This window comes from Uloborus diversus, chromosome 5, assembly GCF_026930045.1.
Source record: "Uloborus diversus isolate 005 chromosome 5, Udiv.v.3.1, whole genome shotgun sequence".
In the NCBI taxonomy this organism is placed as follows: Eukaryota; Metazoa; Arthropoda; class Arachnida; order Araneae; family Uloboridae; genus Uloborus; species Uloborus diversus.
Genome location: NC_072735.1, coordinates 86,111,242 through 86,134,993, shown reverse-complemented (window position 1 = coordinate 86,134,993; position 23,752 = coordinate 86,111,242). Strand labels below are relative to the sequence as shown.

Sequence of the window (23,752 nt, the reverse complement as noted above, 5' to 3'; positions counted from 1 at the left end):
TATTTATTTTGTATGCTTCTACTGTTAAACATACTTTATTTTTAAAGTAAAGAAAATCATGTGCGATTTCATCGTATTTTTTCTTAGATTCACTTTAGTTAGTTGTGTCATGCTTTTCATTTATGTGCATCTAAAGTGATAATCAAAGTAAAAAAAAGTAACGTGTTTTTATTAAGAAAATGAGTGACTCTTCTGTCAGAGTGTGGAGAAATGAAAAAATGTCTTGTCATTAATAGGGCTCAAAGAGAATAATATAAAGGTAAAAGATTCAACTACTAGCTGGCTGGAATCCGAAGTTAAAAAAGGGTTTTTATTGTTTATCTAGAATTTTCGAGCAAGACCATATATCTGTTTGAAACTTCTTTTCAAGACTAAATAATCCTTATTAATAAATTATTTTAGTGCCACAATCATCTTTGCTAATTTTTTTGGCTAGCTTAAAAAACCAAACCTTGAGGCACGGCAGCCAAGGCTTACTGTGCTCAACTCAGTTTTCCTGACGAGGGGCTCTGGGGTGCAAGGCAGATGTTTCAGTTAGATGGTCAGCCTGACCCAGAACCCCCAGTGTTTGGTTCCCAAGTACTCTTGACAGGGTTCGTACGCCCTTGAAAAACCTTGAAAAGTGCTTGAAAAAAAAAGTTCATTTTCAAGTGCTTGAAAACCTTGAAAAAGTTTCTTAGTGCTTAAATTCTCCCAAAAATCAACGAATTGTGCTTAGAAGTTTTAAAAAAGTATTTCACCAATGCAATTTTCTGAACATGTGTTCAGTATGCAACATCGCGAAAAATTGCTTCCGTGTTTGGGATTTCAATCCTTTTGCATCTTGTAAATATTTTGATGTTTTTTACAACCGAAAGATATTTTGACATATGGTACCTTAGATTAGTTTATTTTTTGTTTAATTTCATTAATTAACAAAGAAATTAATTTGGAAACCATGACAACATTGACCTTACTCGGGTTTCGCGGAAAATTGCTCTTGTGTTTGAAATTTCAATCTTTTTGCATCCTGCAAATATTTAAATATTTTGGCTAATCAAATGTTAGTTTCGCATATGCTACCTTAGATTAGTATATTTTTTGTTTAATTTTAATAAAAAAACAAATAAATTTATTTCATGGGAAACATGCCACGTCGAACGAACTCAGACTTTGCGAAAAATTGCTTCTCGTGTTTGAAATTTCAATCTTTTTGCATCTTGCAAATATTTAAATATATTCACTAATCGGATGTTATTTTCATATTTGCTACCGTAGATTAGCATATTTTATGTTTAATTTCAGTAAAATATAAGTTTATTTTATGGGAAACATGACAACATTAAACTTAATTCGCGAAAATTTGCTTCCCTTGTTTGAGATTTCAATCCTTTTGCATTTGTAAATATTTTTATATTTTTGGCAATTAGTAGTTATTTTGACACTGCTACATCAGATTAGCTTATTTTATTTTTTATTTTAATAACTAAAGAGTTAAAGAATTTATTACCTTGGTCTTGTTTAATTATTTGCTAATTTATTTTTGCAATTTTGAATGATTATCTTTACCTAATTTTTGGTCATAGCAGATTTTTTTTAAAAAAAATTAAATTTCAGCAGTTGAGCACCTAACAAATTAACTTAAAGTTTGTATTTTAAATATAAAGTTGATTTATATAATTTTATTTATAAGTACATCATTTTTTTATGTCTGCTAAAATAAATAAGGTGTATAACAGGGGTGGTTGTGTTATGATTATTCACTTGAAATCCAGTAGTGTTCGTTTTTATGCTTTTACCTCCCTATATCTCCAATTTTCCCCTTTTCCTCAAATGTTCAAAATTACTACTTTATTAAGGTTGTGGGTACTTGGAGCTTACCGAAAGAGGCTTTAATCAGCAAAGGGGTAGATAGCTTAAGGAGGGTCATTCATCTTCATTTGGATCTAATAAATTGACCAGTACAAGCCTAGCTAGGCCCAGTGCCTGTTGCTGGTTATCAACAGGCACTGGGCATGGTATTTCTATGCAAAATATTTTGACTTAATAAACTATTTTATGAATTGTATGCATAGCAAAAGTTGTTGTTGTACATATGTATATTCAAGTAATAGGGGTCTTAGTTTTAAAAATTATTCCCCCCCCCCTCGCCCCATTTTGCTCTTTGAAACTTTCAGGTAATTTTTTATGAACTCACAAATCACCTGAATATTATTGCCTTTCTAAATTTAAATTCAAATTTCAACAATAACCCATTTTTTCCCAAAAAAAAAAACTACTTTTGTCATAATATATGTCAACTTCTTGTGAATCTTTTCAATTTCGAAATATGGCTCTATAAATCTAAACTTGCACATTTATTGTCTATTGCAAGTTAATCAATGAAAGCTGAATAGGCTCAAGTTTGCATTCACAGTATTTATCACTGCTTAAGCTGCTTTTGTATATTTTGAGGTGTAGAGACTGGACTGTAGACTTTCATAAACTTTTCTTACTTCCTAATTTTTAAATTTACTCGAGGACAGTTGAAATGTCTTATTGTCTGAACAGCTAATAAATACATACGAATAATTGATTTGCATACTTATAAATGATTTGCAAAACTAATATTTTTAGAACTTAATAGTGAAAACTGAAATAACTTTCTGGGTAGTGTTTTTGTCCTAACCGCCCTTATATTGTAATAAACCACTGTATAGATATTGGAAATAAATGTTGAAACCCGGGGGGGGGGGGGGGGGTGGCTTCAAAAACTCCTCTCTGGCAATGCCATTTAACTTGGGTATTTTAGTTTCTTCCCTTAAAAGTTAAAAGCACTTATGAAAGGTTTTTTTTTTAAGTATTAATTTGCTGATTCTAGAACATATACAAACCTCTGACTGCTGCAACCTTTGAAAAACCTCAAAATTAAACCTTTTGGTATCTGCTTCTCTTTATGACCAAACTTTTCAAACATTTTCAGAAAAACTTTCAACGCAGTAGATGTTTCATCAAAGCGTCTCTCGTTGTAGAAAAAGCAATTTTGCTTTCCTATACTTTTTTGTATTATTTCCTTATTTCTATGTGTTTGTAGTAAATGAAATCTGCATACAATATTTTTAGTACAAATTTATGATATTGCCTTGAAAACAAAATTTTTTACCTTGAAAAGTACTTGAAAAGTGCTTGAATTTTTTTCTGCCTAAAGGGTATGAACCCTGTGGTACTCATTTTATTGACCAACTGAAACAGAGCTTTAGGTGGAAAAAAAAACTGAAGCAAGCTTTTTTTTTGGAATAGAAATAAAGTTCATGAGAATTGTATCAAAAAAATAAATAAATAAATAATAATAATAATAATAATAACAATAATAATTAATTGATTGTAGTATTTGGAAATTAACGTGACAGTTTTGTCTTTTAAAGAGTTAAAATTTTAGAAGTGAGTCGATTCTGCTGTTTTAAAACTTAGTATTAATATTATTTTCATGTATTTCAAAACTAAAAGATTTTTTTCTCGTTTCCTTTCCTTGTTATACTAACAAAACTACTTGCTATGCACCCATCCCTATGTTCCATATCACTCACCAACCCCTGAGAACTGTGGGGAGTTCCTTTTGGATCACTTCCAGGGGTCAGGCCAGAGGATATTTGGGTCCGTTAACGGACCCTTCACAAAAATCCGATCAACCAAAACGGACCTTTCACAAAATCCCGATCAAACAAAACGGACCTTTCACAAAATCCCGATCAAACAAAACGGACCTTTCACAAAATCCCGATCAAACAAAACGGACCCTTCACAAAATTCTGATTAACAAGATCGGATCTGTCACAAATTGTTTATTGAAAGAGCAAATCTGAAAGCAAAATAACGCATATTTCTGTGTATAAACCGATAATTTTTGGAACCTTTTTTTTAAGTCAAATTAGAGGGATCAGCTTATACAAAATCGGCACAAAGAAAAAATATGGCACTCTTGCGATGCTCCTGCAAGCGATAAATAATTGCTACTGCCAAAAAAATATAATGGTTGTTTGTTTTATCACAGTTAATTAGCAGCGGTGTTGTTGTAAACTTTTCTGAGAGGGTATTGGTAAGCACTTTTCTCCCTCCCCTCATGATTTAATAAACAATAATAATATATATCTGCAAAATGAACTTAGAACTGCAAAGGGATAGTAAAGGTGAGGAAAAAATATGATCGCTTCAGATAGGGTTACCAACTTCAAAACTATCACCACTTAGCGTCTGGCGTTGAACCTTTATATTGACTTGATTAGAAAATATTCTCATCACTTTGTCGGCTTGTCAATATTTGCGTTTTTACGGTGCGGTGCAATGTTTAATTGTTATTTTGGGAGAAAATTATATGGGTTTTGATTTTTCGATGCTAACAAGGATGATTAACTTTAAATAAACTCTTTTAATTACGGTTTTTTTTTCTTCAGATGTCTACATTTTGAAAAATGCAATCCGATATGATAATCGTATTTTGTTCGTTTTTCATGCTAACTTCGCTTTATTAGGATTCAAATAAATGAAAAGTCTCTTTATTTCTGTTAGAACTCTCATTTCAAGTTTTTAAAGCAAAATTCCATTTTCTGTTATGAGTCAAAAATTAAAATGCTGAATAGATGGTTTATTTTATTATTATTATTATTTTTTTTTGGGGGGGGGGGTCAACTGTGTCCACAGATATTAATGATATGTTATCATAGGACTCTAAAATGCAATTTTAAAATAATTATATCAAAAATATTTCTTTTACAAGCCGTTTTTATACTTTTGATGCCTTCACTTTAAGAATTGCGATCTCTTTGTATCCGCTATGGGAATCCGATTTTTCGAATTTTTGATGATTATTACGCTTTGTTAAGAGGTAAACAATTGAAAAATCTTTTTATTTTTGTTAAAATCACGGAATTTATAGGTATTAAACGAAATTCTGTGCTTTTTAAGAGTGTCTTGGGTCAAAAAGTTGAATGCTAAACCCTATTCTGAATATTGTTTCATTTATTTATATTTTTGTTAGTTATTTTAAATACTGTACAGAAATATATCTAGTATAATTTAACATAATACAGAATGGTAGATAAATATTGATAATTGAAAGAGCGATGCCCCCCCCCCCCCCCCCGCCAAATATCAGAAAAAAAATCCAGAATGATTTTCTTGTCATAGAAGAGGAAAATACTCAACTTTTAGTTTAATTGATGCAGTTTGTGCCGTCTCTAAATTCTAAAATTTTGTTTTAACAAAAAAAAAAAAATTTTTTTGCGAAATTTTTTCATTTTTCACAAAATTAATTCATTTTTTACAAAATTATTTGATTTTTCACAAAAAACGGACCCTGTGAAAAATCCTGGACAGACCCCTGACTTCACCATAGGCGGATTTATGGGGGGCAAGGGGGGTCAGTGCCCCCCCCCAGTCTTGGGAGGACTTTATACATGGTGACAATACACCTTCCAAAATGTGAAAAGAAAAAAATCATGATTTTTTTCTTTTTTTTTGAAAAGTTCAGAAGTGAAAATGAAGAGAATAGCAACTGTCTTTACCTGATGGGGGGGAGGGGGTAAGCACCGTACACTGTATTACCAAGAGTAAAGCTGTCACCGGGTTGTTGAAATGTGTTGAAAATGACTACTTTGAATTGAAAACCATTAGAGCAAGTAATGAGTGAAAATATCAGTAATCAGCTGCAATACTTAAAATAATCAACAACTGCTTCAACAAATTGGAAACTAAAACAAAGATTTAAAAAAAATTAATTTGAATTCTGACATTTTGAATTTAAATTATATATTTCGCAATCATGAGTTGAAGCAGGGCCCCACTCATTGGAGTTATTGTTTCCAGAAACGGCTCCTGTCCCCCAAGCCTGCCCCTCCTCCTGGGCGGTTACGTGTGCATTGTTGTGTGTGTGTGTGTGTAGGTTTGTGTGTGTGCGTAGACCTGTGTGTATGCACGAAGGCGTGTGTGAGTGTATGTGTGTGAAGTCGTGTGCTTGTATGTGTGTGAGCGTGCATGTGTGTAGGACATGGATTCTTCCGACCAGGAAAAGCGGATAGCTCAGGACCGGGGGACGGCCGCCGCGCCTGCAGAAGACGGCGGGCGGTGGTGCTGCTGGTCCAAGCTGAAGAAGGAACCACAACGTCGAGGACGGTAAAGTGAGAACAATAAGCAATCGTGATTGCTCAAAAAAAGGATTTATCTAGAAACTAAACAAGCTATAGTTTAGGGCGCCTGCTTTGTTGAAGGCCCCCAACTCTGTAAAATTTCATGATTTGTTCTTTAAAGAAAAGAAGAAAAATACTTGAAAAAATAAATTTCATTTTAAAGTGCTTGAAATCCTTGAAAATTTGGAAAAGTGTGCAGACAAACCATAAATTAAAAAATTTATAGCAAATGATGGGGGGTTGGGGTAGAAATGCCGAAATGTGTATCAAATTTAGCTCCTTGCCACATCCTGCATCAAAAATATAAAAATCATGGTTCTCATGTTTCTGTAGCATATTACTTGAGATAAATTTTTGTGACTCACATGTTTCATATATTGCTGTTTATTTAATCCCGAATGCAGTAATATTGAAAATTATTTTGTATTACTTGCGTTTATCTTACTTCTTCTGCACATTGTTAATCTGTTCAGCCCAGAAAAGAAAAAAAATCCTACCTCAATTTTTTTTTTTCGTTTTTTGCACTACTTGTAATTGAAAATAAAAAGTTTTTGTAATGAGAAATCTAAAGTTTTTTTTTTCATTTAAACTTAAAATGTTGTTGTTCCTGATGCCCCTTGGAGCACCCAAGGTAATGAATAAAGAAGGCGTTAATCTGATTTTGAGACTAATATGAGCGGCTTCCGTTTGACTGAGCCCCATTTTAGATGGAAGTCCGACTTTTGCTCAGACACATAGGGCAGATAGAACAATTCAGATTTATTACAATACAAATCAGGAGAACACCCAGGGCAGTGGGCGGGAATCGAACCCGTGCCTCTCTGCATGCAAGCAGTTGTTGAGCAATACCGCTCGGCCACCTAGGCCCCAAACTTAAAATAGTTGTTTCTTACAAAGTTAGAACAATACTGTAAAACAGTACGATCAAGTACTAAATTTCGGAGACTAGAAAGGCCAATTTAAGTGTCTTAAATAATTTTAATTGTTCTCGAGTCCTTGAAATGGATTAGATGAGTCTTTGAAATTCCTAAGCAAAGTGTACTTCAACTTTATTTCTTATCAAGTGTATAAATTATGAATTGTCCAAATGGGCCTATTTTCTAAATCTATACTTCATTTCTTTTAAAGCGTTTTTTTTTACTATTGATCATTTTGCATTTAATTCATTGTTGTATTTGTCGGTGGGTTGGAGGCGTGATCAAAAACTGATTGAATTGAACCAACAGCCAAAGTAAGCAAATAACAATGCATAATCTTCTCTTCTTTCTCGCTTTTTTTCTCTGAGGACTGCTGTAATTGGTTTGTCAACCCGAAAACAATTTTTACTGTGTATTATCGTAATTTGCAAGAGTGTTTTGCTATTTGTCTCCGAGATTTGAGTAATTCCAAGTACCCCTTCTAAGACTTCAAAATGCAGAATTTTATATCTATTTTACAAAAATTCCCCGTACCCCCTAAAATTGGAGATATTCTATCCCCTACTTAAAAAGGACTCCATTTTCCACCTTAGACCTTATGTATAATGCATGGGGAGTGGGGGGAGGCTTTAAAAAATGGCCCTTTTTGCCACCGATAGAAAAGTTAACTAAATTACTAAAGAGACCCAAACCCTGAAATAGCTTAGGGGCACGCTAAGTCCAAATCCAGCCAGTTGTAATCAATACAACTAATAATGTTCAAAAAAAAAAAGAGCTGCCCCCCCCCCCCCAGGAACTTAATTCCAAATCTGCCTGTGCACTTCACTTCCCAGTGCTTTAGTTGTGTGTGTGGGGGGGGGGCTTCTTAGAAACATTTGACTTACTATAATAAAAAAATAGTAAATTTATTGTAATTTGGTTTAAAACACCTCTCTTTAAACAATTTCTACTTTTTAAGTAAAGTTGGCCAAGTAATCTAAACTGATTTTTTGTGCCTAACAAAAACCTGCCAACCATATTTACCCTTTAAAAAGGTATGTCCCCACCAAACACTATTTTTTCCAATTGCAGCACTCGCTCGAGCATTTGATATTACATCATTAGAGTCTAGCTAAAGTGTGTGTTTAACTAGATGCTAATATATTGTGTTAAATTTTCTGGTCTCAAGCAGTTCTCAGCGTACATGCAGGCTGTAATCTGGGTTTTTAAAATTTAAATGTGTAACTTTTTGAGTGGTTATTCATTGTTTTTGGTTGTAATCTTTGTTTGAAAATATATAAATTAAAATGAAAAAGCAAAAAGATGTCTAAGAGAAAAAATTTCAGCACTCTAAAAGATAGTATTTTGAATCCCAATGTTCAAAGGCAGGTTTACAATTGCGCCACCTATAAGCTGAAACAAATCATTGCCTATACTATATTTCTTACAGCAGTAAAATAAATGCAGTGCATTAACAGTCTGGTTTTTGGGAGACCCCTGATTTTGCACAAAGAAATTGTACCAATGATTGCTTGGCAGCTGTCTAAAAATATTGATGCACTTGTGATACAATCACATTTTTTTTAAAAATCAAATTCATCTTCAAATTTTTTACTCTCAATCAATCTCAAATGTCCTTTTACTCTGCGCAGTACAATATATTCATTTGAAACATTTTACTTTCTGCTTTATTCATCATTTTTCTTTAATCGTTGCAGTTGATTTGTAATTTTCCAATGTATCCATTAGCAATATCTTATGTAACTTGTTTGGGCTACTAACAAAATGTTTGGAAATTCCACTTCCTGTCCCACTCACCTGCTAAAATCCTTCTCACGCTTTCTGTTGCCAAAATTATTTCTAAAAATACCTTTTATCACTTTTTGGGCGATCCTTTTGTCTTCTATTACATCCCTATCACAGGGTTCGTATGGGTCATGGAAATCCTGGAAAGTCATGGGAAAAAAAGAAACGAATTTCAGACCTGGAAAAGTCATGGAAAATTGAAATTTTCACTGAAAGTCATGGAAATTAATTTCAAGTCATGGAAAAATGTCCTGGACAAAGAGAAAGTAACAGTAACTGAAGGAGCATTAGAAATCTTGAATGATTTAACAGTATAGCACATAAAAGCTATTAAAAGTGGAAAATTGAATGATCCGAAAGTCAAATCTGAATTTTGAAATCTCATCGCATCCACTTCTGTCGCAGCCACTTGCCTTTTTTTGCGATGTGATTTTACTGCTTGGACATCACTTATTTTGAATTTACTTTTATTTTCAACACTTCTTATGTTTCATATTCTGTAGTAGCGAAATTTACGTTCTTAGTTTTGCCCACTCAAAAAAAGCAATTCAATTGCATCCGAGTTTGATTCCATCACTCGTAGGAACTTTATTATTAAATTTATCAGAGTTTATCTTAATTTGTTGAAGGTTTTTGAAAATAAAGATCTTTAGTCAGGCGATAGAATACAGAAAAAGAGGAATTCTAATACTCTAAAACAGTAGTGCCCAACATACGACCTGCAAAACTAATCCATGCGACCCATTGCTACGTTCAATGTCGGGAATTATACGTGTTCTGGAATTTCTGAACCTATTAATTTATATGCCTTTGAAAATGTACAAATAAGTGAGCAAAACAAGTATACTTTTGAATCAGAAGATTGATTCATTACTGAATGGTTTTTTTCAAAAACAGGTCAGGTTTAGAAACAAAAAACTAAACTATGTGGCTTTACTTTAAAGAACCAAAATACTGTCAAGTTACGTGGATGATTAAATGCACTGTTGACACTAAAAGGCAACTTTTGAAGCAAATTTATTGAAACTTAGTGATGACTCATTCAACCTTTGCCCCATTCAATATCATTCTGCCTGTTTATAAAAAAAAGAAAAAAATAAGCATCATCATATTTGTTTCACTGCATTTTTACTTTACTTAAATTTATGATGAAGACAAATAAGAATAGTTTAATTTTTTAAGTGTTCGCTTATATTTTTTCCATTATGAGTAAGTGCTTCAATGAGGCTATGGCATTCCATGTAAACGTTTTGCTAATGCTCATTTCCAAAAATTAGCAAGTTTGTGATCAAATAGTGCTATTCTCTTCCTGTAATGAGGTCATGAAAATTTTCATTGAGGTATGAAAAAGTCTTGGAAAAGTCATGGAATTTTTTCATCCATATAGAGTATGAACCCTGCTATCAACTATAATCGATATTGATTTGGCTTAAATTTTTAACTTGCTTGGAGACTTGCAAGTTGCTTATTTTGTTGAATATCCAGAAATTTTTAATAAGGATTATTACTAATTTTTTTCCCCATTTAAAAAAGCATTTTTTTCTGTAATCATGAGTACTGTGGAATAATTTTGAGCTCCTTAATATTTTTTAAATTATTATTTTTAAAAAATATTTAGTTTTCTGTTACTTCTGTTGAGCTACCGATATATTTGTTACTACTTCTTTCGTTATACATAGGCTTACCAGTCAGACATTCCGTTTTGATGGTGACAGTCCTGGTTTTCAAACATCCCGGTGTCTTGGCCGGTTTACTCCATGTCCCAGTAAAAAATAAATTTGATTTCAGATGACTAAAAAAGTCTAAAAATTAATTAAAAATTGGAAACGACTAATTATGATAATTGCTTTGTCATTTGAAACATTGACTTGAAAAATTAATATCGAGTTAACATATGAGGATTTTAACAAAAGGAAAAAAAATATTGTTAAAATTCTTATTCCTTATTAAAATTGTTTCTTCTTACTAAAGCTGCTTATAAATATTAACATGCAAGAAATAAAATGCTTAAATTTATCTGGTTGTGTCATATTTTATTTATTACCCCTGGTTTAGAACTATAATTAATGACCATATTTATTCGTAACAATGATAATGAACTATCCTCTAAAAATCAGCTACGAATGTGTACCCTTTTGATTCTCATAACGCTGGGAGGGGGAGGCATTCTGGTGTCCCAAATGAACATTTCAGAAATCTGACAAGCCGAGTTATACATGGTTTGTTGGTAATCTAAACTAATATTATAAAGAAAGAGAGCAGATTTTTGTATGTTTATATGTTCGAGGTAATTTCCGGAACCATTGCAACTGTTTGAAAAATTCTTTCACTAAATGAAAGAGGCATTCTTACTGAGTGACATAGGCTATAAATTATGCATATATGTATTTATACTAATTTTTTAAACCAATAGTTTGTCTTCGCTACCAGTTTATGTTTTGAGCTGTTTTATTCTTATACATGTAAAACAGGCACCAATTGTACTGCATTTGCAATGCAGGAATGGGCAAAGGCAAGGCCAATGCCAAAGGGGTGTGTGGGGGTGCTACCCCCCCCCCCCAGTTTTTTAGAAGTGGGCCTGCCAATTTCCTTTTAGCGATGCTACAAATGAAAAAAAAGGGAAACTCTTCGTTGTTTTAAAAATTTCAAATAGTAAGTATAAATGAACAATTGAAATAATAGTGACAAAAAGTATTTTTTCTGTAAAATTTGAATGGAAAATGTAATTTCAAAATACAATTTAGGAACATCCGAGATTCTTTTTTTTTAAGATTATCTAAGTAAGAGCTGCGGAATTGTACGCTTCAAACATTTTTTAACGCAAAAAAAAAAGTATTCAGTGCGCTATTCACAAAGCTGCAGAATACAGTATATCTGCCTAGTCGGAAACTATGGGTCCGGTTCAGATTAAAGTATTGTAAAATTAGCATAATGGGATGGAGAACCGGCGACAAAACGTGCTTGACTTATCTCTCAGAGGCCCTGGTTATACAAAACCAAACTTCATGGTTCTTCAACTCGAAAAAAAAAAAGATAAATAAATAGGATGACACTTCATAGGAGCTGCTGAAACATTCCCATATGTAATTTTTTTGATGAAATATATTATCCTGAAAATCGTTGCTAAGTGGAGAAAATGCATGGGTCGCCGAAATATATTTGAGCCAGAGAGAGAAAAAAAAAGTTTAATGCTAAGAGAGATTTCAAGTATTGGGATGAATACTCACACTAGAAGTTCTAAATGTTTGAATGTAAAAATCCTAAATAAATCAAAGCTTAATCAAGAGATGCAGGAAGAATTTTTAAAATAAAATGAAGCGGAATAAATAGGATCTAAGGAATCACAGAAAATTATCACATCTGTTCAAAATGTTCAAAGTTCTTTTTCTGGGGCTGCAGACGCTTGTATTTCAAGAAAACAAAAATATTCAGCTGGAAATTGAGAATTTTACTGTGGAAAATCCAAGCAAATAATTGTGTTTGGCAAAGGAAAATTGGAAGAAAGTATTACCACAATATCAATAATTAAAGTTAAAATGAAGATAGGGACGTATCCAAACTTAGGATAGAGTGAAGAACTCCAATTCCTTCTTTTGGCTTCCCCAAAGCTATTCTGAAATTGAATTTTTAAAACTTGGGTTGTAAAAAAATTCTGGGAAAACGTTCTCAAACATCATCTCTTGCTTTAACGTCATTAAATATAGGCTACACATGATTATTTAGGACTGCACTTTCGAAAACCATGAGAGTGCTCCCAACGCCATCTCCGAGAAACCCCCTCTCAGTTAATTATTCATCATCATTCACGGTCGAATAAATTTCGTCTTTTGGACTTTAGTTTTAAAAAACTCCCTGAAGTCTCCCAAACCTGTCTTCCTTCTAATATCTCCGAAGATCCTCAAAAATTTCATTGTTAAGGCTTCAGAAAATCTTTCAAGGGAGATATCCTAAACCCCCCACCCCTCTAACAGTACTGAAATTTGCCTACGATTGTGTTAATTGAATTTCAATTTTAAAAATTTGCCAGGGGAGGACTCTCAATCTCTCCACCCATTAACATTATAAAAATTCTTCTAAAACTGCGTTTTCCACAGATCGAAAATTTTTCGAGCGACTGCTCCTCTCTCTCTCTCTCTCTCTCTCTCTCGTTAACATCATCGAAAAACATCTTAAATCTTGTTTTAAGTGCTTCAATTATGAAACCTTTCTGTACGCGAGCCCCTTCACCCCCCCCCCTTTCAGTGAAGGTTGGCTTAAATTATGTTTTCGAAGCTTTAATTTCTAGAAACTGGTGGTGTACTCAAAAAAGCCTACCTTTAACAAAAAAAGCCTACAACAGCGTTTTTAAGGATTTAATATCAAAACATTCCTCGGGAATGGCGCCCACATCTCTCTTTTCCTTAATCTTAATATATAAAAATCTTCTGTGCGGATGTTTGTTACCATAAGGCTTTTAAACGGCTGGACCGATTTTGGTCAAATTTTTTGTGTGTAATTAAGTTGTGACCAGCATGGTTTCGAAGTGCGATGGATTGAATCGGAAACAATTTTGTTAATTAATTGATTAATTAAAACCTTGGATGGTTATATCTCCTGAATAATTGATATTTATTTTAACCTATTGTTGAGCGAGAACTGAAATAAATATTTTGCCCGTTGCCAAAGGAAAATAAGAAAGCCAGTTCTGCTTTTTGTAATTGAAATTTCCTCCTGTGATATGTCAATTAAGAATAGATAAAATGTAGAGAGAGAGAGAGAAGCTTTCGCTTCTTGAAAACAAAGACTTTAGATCCCGTGATATATTTTAAAGTAAAGTACTGGAAGGTTCACGCAAAACGCGTGTTCTGCGTCGTAGTTCAACCATTTGACCAGATTGGTGCTTTAGGTTTTCCTAACCAAATGATCGGAAAGTACCGAACCTAGCAACATTTGTTTCTTGGCTGAAATCCATCTGAGTTTTGGCCCCAATGTTAAGAATACTTTAAAGATTATCGAACTAATCAGTATATTATTAAAGCAAAAGATGATGGAATTTAAAGACGAAACAAATTTATTTTCATCCAGATAAATTCCAACAGGGCAGTTCTGTACACAAAAGATCAGTGCAGTGGAAGACCTTTATCTTTAGTGGAAAGAACAAATTAGGCAATATATGAAGTTTTAAAAGTTTTCGTTCAAAAGATCGGACTGCTAATCGGTCGGAGTTGGCTTCGCTCACTGATCGGCTGGATTACAGTAACATCGGCTGGATCGGTTAGGATTACAGTAACTTGGTGGCTTAGCGACTTTGGCTGTAAACAATAGAGTTGCATGATCATTTGTTTACATTTTAAAGCTACTGTTAATGTAATTTATTGTATTTTTTGTTTATTTGGCAAAATATTTCTAATTGCAAAGAATTGCTTTTTGTTTTTAAAGAGATTTTACTTTAGTTGAAGAGTGTATTTATTTTACATTGGGGGGGGGGGGGGTGAGTGATTTTCACTTATTCAGAGAACTGTTTTTACCTTTGTCATTTTTTTAAACAATATCCTTTCAATTGTTTTATTCTTTTCCATATGGGGGATATTGCAGTGGGATTTCCTGTTTGTTCTAGATGGGTAGTAAGTTTTTTACACTTAATATCTGAGGACGCTTTTTATCCTTTGAGTATGGCTGAAGGAACAAACCATCAAGTACAGGAGAAAAAATAGTTAATAAAACAACTGCTCAGTGGGCATTAGATAAATCAAGTTGTGATAAATATATACATTCTGACACCAAGCAGCTTAAAACATTTTCTTTTTACTAATTTTTTTCAACAAAACGGTTCAAACACTTGATAGTTTATTGAAATTTTTTAACTTTTCAATTTACAAAGTTTGAACAGAACAACGTCTGTCGGGTCATCTAGTATCACTATTAGGACTGGGCGATATCTGAATTTTAATACTGTGATATATCGCTCTCCAAATATCGATATATCAATATATTCTTGGGAGGGGGGGGTGCAAAGGATCAAAAAACAACAAAAAGCATTTCCAAATACAGTGAAACCTCCCTTAACAGACACTCCCGAATAACGGACACCGCCAATTAACGGACATTTTTGCAAGTCCCAGTCCCTCAATATAGGCCATTCCATGTAATTCACTCTGAATAACGGACACTCCGAATAACGGACAGTTATTTCACAAGAAATTTCCCTTGCGATCGTAGCACTTCCGTTTTTTTTTCTTTTCACAGAATATCTTAGTAACTGCTTGCCTTACAAAGCTTTTCATCCTCCACAATTGATATTCCACCCCCCCCCCCTCCCGTCATTTCCTTATCACTGTTTCTTGGAATTAAAAGGTGGTAATGGGCAGAGGCAGCGATTGGGGCTTAAAAGTTGGGGGCAGAAAAAAAAGAACTAAAAGGCATAGTACTTTTTGCATGCAGCAGAAAATGAAAAAGAAAATAAAAGTCATAATTTTGTAACGGCTAGTTTTGAGAGTATTGAAGCAGATAAGTGAAAACTGATGTCAGTCTAACAATTAACGTACGTTTTTCTTAAGATTTTAATGAATTTTGTACACAATAACTATTCAAAAGTTAAGATAAAAAAGAGGAAACTGGGCGCTTTTTCTAACTGGGGCTCTCGGGAGATGCAATTGAGCAGACCGGCGCCGGTAGTAGTCGGCTTTATGGCGCCGTGGTTTCGTTGGGTTGATTAATTTTTAGACATGAAAAAGATTTGCCCATAGTCAAGGTCATATTGCCAACTGTCAATCATGCAATAGTGATACTTGAGATAAAATAAATAAATTAACAATAAAAAGTGGGGGAGAGGGGGGTTGCTCCGCCGTATCGCCGCCGTTGGTAATGCAAAAAAGAGATGTCAAACTGTTTTAATTGATTACTTTAATTGATTAAATGCTTTTTAAGACAAGTGTGTGCTGCCAGTATACCTTTATAAGGAAAAAACAGATTAATTACGCTTGACGTAAAATGTAGTAAACCTTTCGCAATTGTTTCGATTGTGTTTCTACAAAGGGAACAACAGCACATTTTGAAAAAGGTAAATTAAGTAGTTCCTCCTAATAGCGGACACCTCCCCAATAACGGACAAAACTTCTAGTCCCCTGACTGTCCCGCTATTCGGAGGTTTCACTGTATAATACTATTTCTCTAATTCAAAACTTTCCTGGAGGGGGGAGGGGGGTGTGCTCAATGGTATAGCTCAATGCATGACAAAAATGCTTCCACAACAAAAAAGTTTAAATATTCAATTCAATATTTTGTTTACAATCTTTCAATTTGAGCAGTCTCAATAATTTGAATGTACTTTGAACTATGTTTCGTATTGATGTCTTAAATAGTTTGTTTTTAGTCACTTAATAGCTTTTGCTTTAAGACATTTTACTTATTAGTTTAGTAAGATTAAGTAAAATACTAATAATAAATAAAGAATGCAGCTATAAATGCTCTGCAATTTGATATGTAACTTAATTTTCGGGGGAAAAATTAAAAAATTTCTTTTTTTCTTTCTTTTTTTATTTTTATTTTTTGAAAAAATCTGAATATTATCAAAATTAATGCAGTAAACTTCTGTTTTGGCCTTTTTAAATAAATTTTAAAACATTTTTTTATTTCAGTGAAATTTCTTATAATTTTTTAAATCCACGAATTATGTATATTATTCATTTATGTTACATTAGTAAATAAAAAAAATGCTTAAAAATTGTACTTACTTTTTATCTTTATCTGACGGTGTTAGAGAATCTTGGTAAACCATCCAATAAATATCATCAATTGACAAGCTCAGCTTTTTCAATCATGGTACTTGTTACGCTTCCAAAAATGCATAGAACTTTCGCAAAGAATCCATGCCTGTGAATGGTAGAACTCAATTCCATCTTTGTTAATGCGTACAACTTTCACAAAAAACACTATGTCATCGCATTAACGTTAATGCGTACAACTTCCACAAAAAACACCATGTCCTCGCATTAGTGTTAATTAGAGACGTACCGAGTAGCACTTTGGCCGAGTATCGAGTACTCGGCCTTTCACTACTCGGCCAAGTACCGAGTTACCGAGTACTCGGCCGTGTTACCAAGTACCAATTATGTTTTAAGAAGAATCACCGACACACATGCCATGAATTTTGAACTTATTGGAATAGTAGTATAGACCTCCTTGTCCACAAAATAGTTTTTAAAACTAAATTCCTGCTGAAATTTAATTTCGCATTATATAAACAATAATTTTGTTTGTCAAAAATTTTACCAAAAAATGGTTTTTAAAATTAAAAATAAATAAGTAAAAGGTATGATTAATCAAGTTGGAATTAAAACAAATTACAGTAAAATCCCTCTAATACGGACTCTAACAGGACAATTTTTTTTGTCCGCAATAGAGAGGTGTCCGCAGGACAGGGGTTTAATAATGTTATTTGCATTGGAACTGGGGAATTAAAAATTGTACTGATAAGAGGGTTGTCCATTAAGAGGGGTTTCACTGTAAACCAATCAATTATAGTTCTAGTTCGCTAAACATAAATATTTTTTAAAAGCAGATAAAACAAATGTGCAGGAACACTGCAGACACGTGTTTCTGCCCCCCCCCCCCCCCCGTTACAAGGAATGTCTTTTTCAGTGCATAACATGTGAGCTAAAGAATGTAAAGACATTCGACAAAAAAATCCAACTCTTATCTGATTATTTGTCGGACATTAAAATAAAGATTTATTCCATTGAAGCATTACAAACTTCATTATTCTCAAAATTTAAATTTGACTTATAAATTTTAATTGTAAATTATTGCAGAATATAATGCTTGCTCTTTTTTTACTTCCTTTTCCAAAAAAAGAAGTATTGTATTCACAAAAAAAATTTCACTCAAAATTCAGCCTTAATTTCCATTTTGCTCACCCCCGAATTAATGTTGAGTTTTTTTTTTCGACCGAACCACACGTGGATATGTGCCTAGAAACGTAGAGACACCTGAAATATCCATTTTGACTACCCCCGAGTTAATTGCAACGAATTTTCTCCTGACGTCCGTATGTACGTATGTATATGTGTATGTATCTCGCATAACTCAAAAACGGTATGTCCTAGAAAGTTGAAATTTGAAATGTGGACTCCTAGTGGGGTCTAGTTGTGCACCTTCTCTTTTGGTTGCATTCAGATGTTCCTAAGGGGGTCCTTTGCCCCTTTTTGTGGGGAAATCATTGTTAATTTCGATGTAAACTCAAGTGGTGTTATAATTCGTCGGACACTTGGCGATATATCTCCAGTCTTTTGGTCACCAAGTTTTGTCGCCAACTTGGCGATAAATTTGGTGATTTTTTTTTTTTTTTAAATTTGGTTTCACTTTGTCCACTGTTGGTGATATTTAGAGAGTAAACAATTGAATCACATTAAAATTGCCAAAAAAAAAAAAAATGACATTAAATTGGAGTAAAAGGAAGTCATGTGATGCACACATCAGCTCGTTTTAATATAAATTTTAGTATCTGTCTTGAACAATATTCAATTTTTTGCAACTACTCGGTATTGACCGAGTATCTGATCAGAATTTGGCCGAGTACCGAGTACTCGGCGAATTGGCCGAGTATGCCGAGTACCGAGTAGTTACCGAGTACTCGGTACATCTCTAGTGTTAATGCGTACAACTTTCACAAAAAACACTATGTCGGCGCATTAACAGTAATGTCTGGCGAGAAGTTCAAATCAGGGTTGCCGGCGATAACGCTTTAAAATTGGATTATCGTATTATGATCGGAATAAAAAAATTTCCCTCTTATTATGATAATATCAAAGATAAAGCTACTATTTTCATTCAGTTATGAATTGTGCTCTTTTTCATACGACAGCTCGGATGGAAATGATTGAGCTAGTGGCGTATTTTATTTAATCTCATTAGGGTTTTTTTTCCTTTTTTCATTTCTTTTTTAATACAAACATTTCTGTTCAGTATATTTTGCAAACCTTTTATTCAGCGTAATATCAGTGGTTTACGTTTAATTAGAATTATGAAGCATGTTGATACCTCCATTGGTTAATTTTTAATTGTTGCATTAAGATGCTTTTTTAACCAACAAGCATTCACTTTTCAGGGCCCACGAGAGACCATATCAGCCTTGTCAGAAACTAGGGGCGTGGTCCTTAGAAGGGCCCCACTCTTGAAAACCTTTTAGGGGGATGGGATCCGGAGACCAATCTGACAATGTGCTCACCTTGACCCTCGGCGGCGCTGTAGTTAATTTTCCCTTGTATTATAATTAAAAATAAAATAACTGATTGAAGAATGGCATTAATTTCTTGAAATTTCAAGCCCTCATCCATTGTACAGAACTATAAAAAGTTATGTATTTTTGAGTCAGTATTTCATTTTCTCCGTAATTATGTCCCGTATTTCTGTTTCAACCGATATATCAGATGGATAGAAATCTAAATATCGTTACTGTGGTAATAGTTATATATCGATATATGGCGATATATCGGTATATCGCCCATCCCTAATCACTATAGATTGTCTAAAACTGCATTTTTCAAACTATAATTTTCAAATTTTTCCCGGGGGAGAATCTCCGGATCTCCCTTTAATCTGTCACAATAAAAAAGAATTCAGAATTGCGTTCTTGGAGTTTGAAGGGGGGAGGGGTTTGACTTTGATCGGGGTTTGACCCCGAGTGTCTTCCTTCCTTAACATCACTATAGATCGTTTAAATCAAGGCTGTTTTTCAACTAACAGCCTTGAAATTTTCCTGGAGAGAGCCCTCGGACCCCCTCTTTTGAACATAATCAAATATAACGTACAATTGTGTTTTGTCAACTTAAATTTGGAGGGGGGGGCAGAATTTTTGGGGGAGCGGACCTCTTCTCCCCTTCATCCCAAACTTAAAATATAGTCTAAAAATCTGGGTTTTTATATCTTCAATTTCAAAAAAATGCCAAGAGGAAGCCTTCCGACACCCCTAATTTCTGATTGAATATTATCCTTATGATTAAATTTATACTGCTAGTATTAAGGCCTAGTAATATGACTATCCTTGCTAAATCAGAAGCTAAATCTTCTCTTTCTTTGCATATCGGAACATGTGTTTGAAACAATTAAAGGGCCGCCAAATGTGTACCCCCCCCCCCCCAGTTGTTTGACCTAGCGACGGTCCTGGGCGAAGGTTCTCTAAGATCTAAATAATGAGCAATGGAAATACGTGAGAGAAACAAAATTTGCGATGTCGACATAAGAACCGCCAAAAGCTTTACATATAATTGAAGCTGCAGAGCATAAGGTGTATAGCATTATATTAACTTCGGACATTGCAAATCATTTAGAGTCACCCGATGTTTATGCTTTAAAATTCATTTAAAAGAATTATAACCAAGATTCGCTTTGGGAAAATTAGTTTTTGAATTCAAGTAGTGCAGATAGATGATATTAATCTATGTTTCTAAAAGTTGTAATATTGCGTGCATTTGGGAATGGCCTGTAAGGTTTTTTATTTATACTAAAATCGAAATAAAAAACATCTGCAGAGGAATTCACAAAAATACATTTAGTTGAGAAAATTCGCAACTCAAAGAGTAATTGTACGTAAGTACCGTATATTCAAAGTTAAGAGATAAAACAATGACGAGCAAAGAACATTCGATAGGAAAGAAATTGTCATAGAGGAAAAAATAAAAATTAATTGGAGAAATATTCTTTATGATGATCATATTTAAGCATTTAAAACGATATAGTTAAATAATATAGCTGACAAATACATTGTCAGAAAATATCAGAAAGAAACTCTCTCTTTCAAAAAAAAGTAGAAGCATGTAAAAAAGGCAAGTTTTCCATAGAAAATGAGCAAAAGAGGTTATAATTCATCGCAAGGTTTGATAAAGAATCGCCTTTTCGTAAAATATACAATATTCATCTTATTAGCCTTTCGGAATTTTGTCACTTAAAAATTAATTTTGAACATTTTCGTAGTCCAACATACTTCAAAATCTTTTGACAGTTAAAGATCCTGCCAATCTATCAACTAACATGTATAGAACTTGGATTTTAAGAGGATGACAAACCTTGGAAACTAACTTTATTTGGTACATGTAACTTTCTGACTCAGCTCCTGAATTTAGAAAATTGTTTATAAGTATTTTAACTTTTATGATAACTTTTAGATCATATTGCTTTATGGCAAACATTTGTAGAAGATCTCTGTGATGACACATTGCAAGGAGAGCGTCAGCAGAAATACTAAGATTGTCGTTCAATGTAAAACAATGTAAAACACAGTCTATCACTTAAAAAAACGCTAAAGTTGTCAATGAGGCGGAAACTCGATTGGGGACTTTAGTTTGTCTCCGCCGCAATTAAAATAATCAGAGAATCAATTAAAACAATTATATCAAAACAAGATTTGGCCATGAAAACCAGGTAGACTTAAGTTTATGTTTTTTGGCATACCGGTGGAACTGGAAAACTTAATAAACTCAACATTAGCCAAAAATGGATCAACAGGCAAACTGGCATTTGTGATGGTTTTTTACGGAACTGATGGAAGTTTACTCATTGGTTCAAAAACTAGCTGTTCCATGGTTAATCTACTTTGATTATCCCCTCTAGAAAGAGTCTGTATGTTTCTGAGAAAAACTGGCAATTGGGAGAACTTCTTCAAGAGGGTGTCTCATAATGTGGGACGAATTTTCGATGCGCCATCATTTGGCTGTAGAAGGTGCAGATAGAACCTTAAAAAGATAAAAGGTTCAGACAAAATTATGAGAGGCATCACCTTCGTATTTGATATCAAACTCTTCCTGTGGTGCCCTAGAGGAACACGTGCAGATATACTTCAAATCTGATTAAAGTCGTCTCCTTTTAGGAGCCCTCCAAAATCTCTGCATCTAAAGAACAACTAGAAGAGTTCGTTTAGGAGATGGTGGTAAGAACTAGAGTATTTTATTACAAGTAAGTTACAGAAAGATTGTATTGTTCAATGGGAATTATATGTTGGCCTCTCTTTATCAGGAAATGAGGTAAATTAATTGGTTTCAAATCTTATAAAAACCAATTTTGCTTACTATTAAACTTTAAGATAGATAGTTCTTTTTAACCCGAACAAAGTCGGGATGGGCCGCTAGTATTGTATATTTTCAGTGCTGTAGCTGGAAAAATTTAATAACTTAATTTTTTGATATGCTGAAATGGAACCTGTGTTTTTTGGAATGTAAAACATATCTTACTATTCGGCAACTGAGAAATATCTTACAAAATGAACTATGAACCTGAATAAAGTTGTTTTGATTTATTTTTCACAAGCATATTCTCTTACTTTTAGGTCATTTTAACTATTTTACCTTCAAAGAATGTTACTGATATAATGAAACATTTCGAATATACATGAGTATGTCGAGACAGATCACCAGTAACTTTTTTGTCGTTCAAATGAACGAGTTAAATGAACGGATCAAAAGAATAAATGATCCTGTGATGAACGGATCATTAAAAAGAATGACATTGCCCACCTCTAATAGTTAGATGCATGAAAAGCTGCTAATAATTACTTTTTCATTAATAATATATTTGTATTAGAACATGAAAATAATCTTGATTTTTATTTGATTTTATTAGTATTATTTTTTAAACTTTTTCAGCTTATTGTTGCTGACAACACATTGCTCCAAAAAGAACTTCTTATTAAATTAGTTTGTGTCAATGAAACCTCTCTTGCTTTGAAATTTGCTAGAGATTTCGGGCTGAAGGAAGAGAATTGGCCAGACGTTTTACATATAAATGCTATGTCTCTTTCAGAGTAAGTTGTTGACCTAGAAGTAAAGTGTGGCCTATTTAGAATGTAAAATTACATTTATATATCTTTCCTCATTGGATATAGTATGTAGTTCATTTTCTTTCTTATCCAAAATATCTTGTTTCCTTTCTAATCTGACATCCTTTATTAGAGCCTAGAAATCAGAGTTTTTAACAGAGTTTGTACCAAAGATCATAATGAAATGAAACTAGAAGCCCTTGCCATTCTAAAATTATTTGTCTTGAACAAATTCTTTTTTTTTATGCTTTTATTTTTAAAAATGTGATTTCTTTCCATCTGGTATCAGGCTAGCATTTTTCTCATTTTTGATGCTCACTTCTCTTTGTTAGGAGGTGAACAAATGGCATTTATTTCTATTTTTTATTATAAAAGTTTCCAATTGTAATTACAAAAAACTATTTTTTTTTTCACCAGTTTAAGAAACCATCGGGCATAGTAGGTTTCGTTTTAAAATATTTGGAATTCTATTATGAATTTGGCCACCCATAAAAAAGTCAAATAGATTTAAACGTGTGACTTTGGTAGGGGAAGCTGCTGTACCCCCCTCCCCCCCCCCCCCGAGGACAAAATTTACTTTTCAATTTTTGCTGGTTCTCTGTGAATGAGTAATCCATCGGAAAATTTTTTGGCAGAATCTACGACTTATCGTCTATTTTGGCAATTTTTGTCATATGAAAATCTCAAAGCTTTCAACTGAAAAAATGTTGTTTTTCAAATCACTTTTTTATCCGTGGGTACACCATCCCATTCATACCATGGACAGAGGCCTTTGTACCCATGCACATATAAATACAGTCGACGCTCGATATAACGACCATCTCCGTCCCAGATAAAAAGGTCTTTATAACGAGTGGTCGTTATAAGAGGTATAATTTTAAAAAATAAACACAGTCATCATGCATGCCCCGTTGTTCCATTAAAAAAAAGGTACTTTTTCAAACATTCCAGTTAAATGCCCAAATTATTTTTATCATAGGTTTTTTAGAAAAATCGTTTGTAAAATACTATGACAGGATATGAAAGAACTTTTAAAGTAGAAAATGTAGGGAGGAAAATGTTACACACTTACAAATCTGCTACCACTGCACTTTCTGAAGATAAAACAGACGTTTGCCTCTTTA

General features: G+C 33.4%; 1 protein-coding gene across 2 annotated transcripts in view; it reads left to right on the top strand.

The window, feature by feature from the left end:
- Positions 1–23,752, top strand: part of LOC129222213 (exonuclease mut-7 homolog) — a 157,618-nt gene that overhangs the window by 79,293 nt on the left and 54,573 nt on the right. For both annotated transcript variants that reach the window (XM_054856690.1, XM_054856691.1), the window contains one exon: positions 22,456–22,613. In XM_054856690.1, coding sequence (XP_054712665.1) covers positions 22,456–22,613 — 158 coding nt within the window. The remainder of the gene's footprint in view (positions 1–22,455; positions 22,614–23,752) is intronic.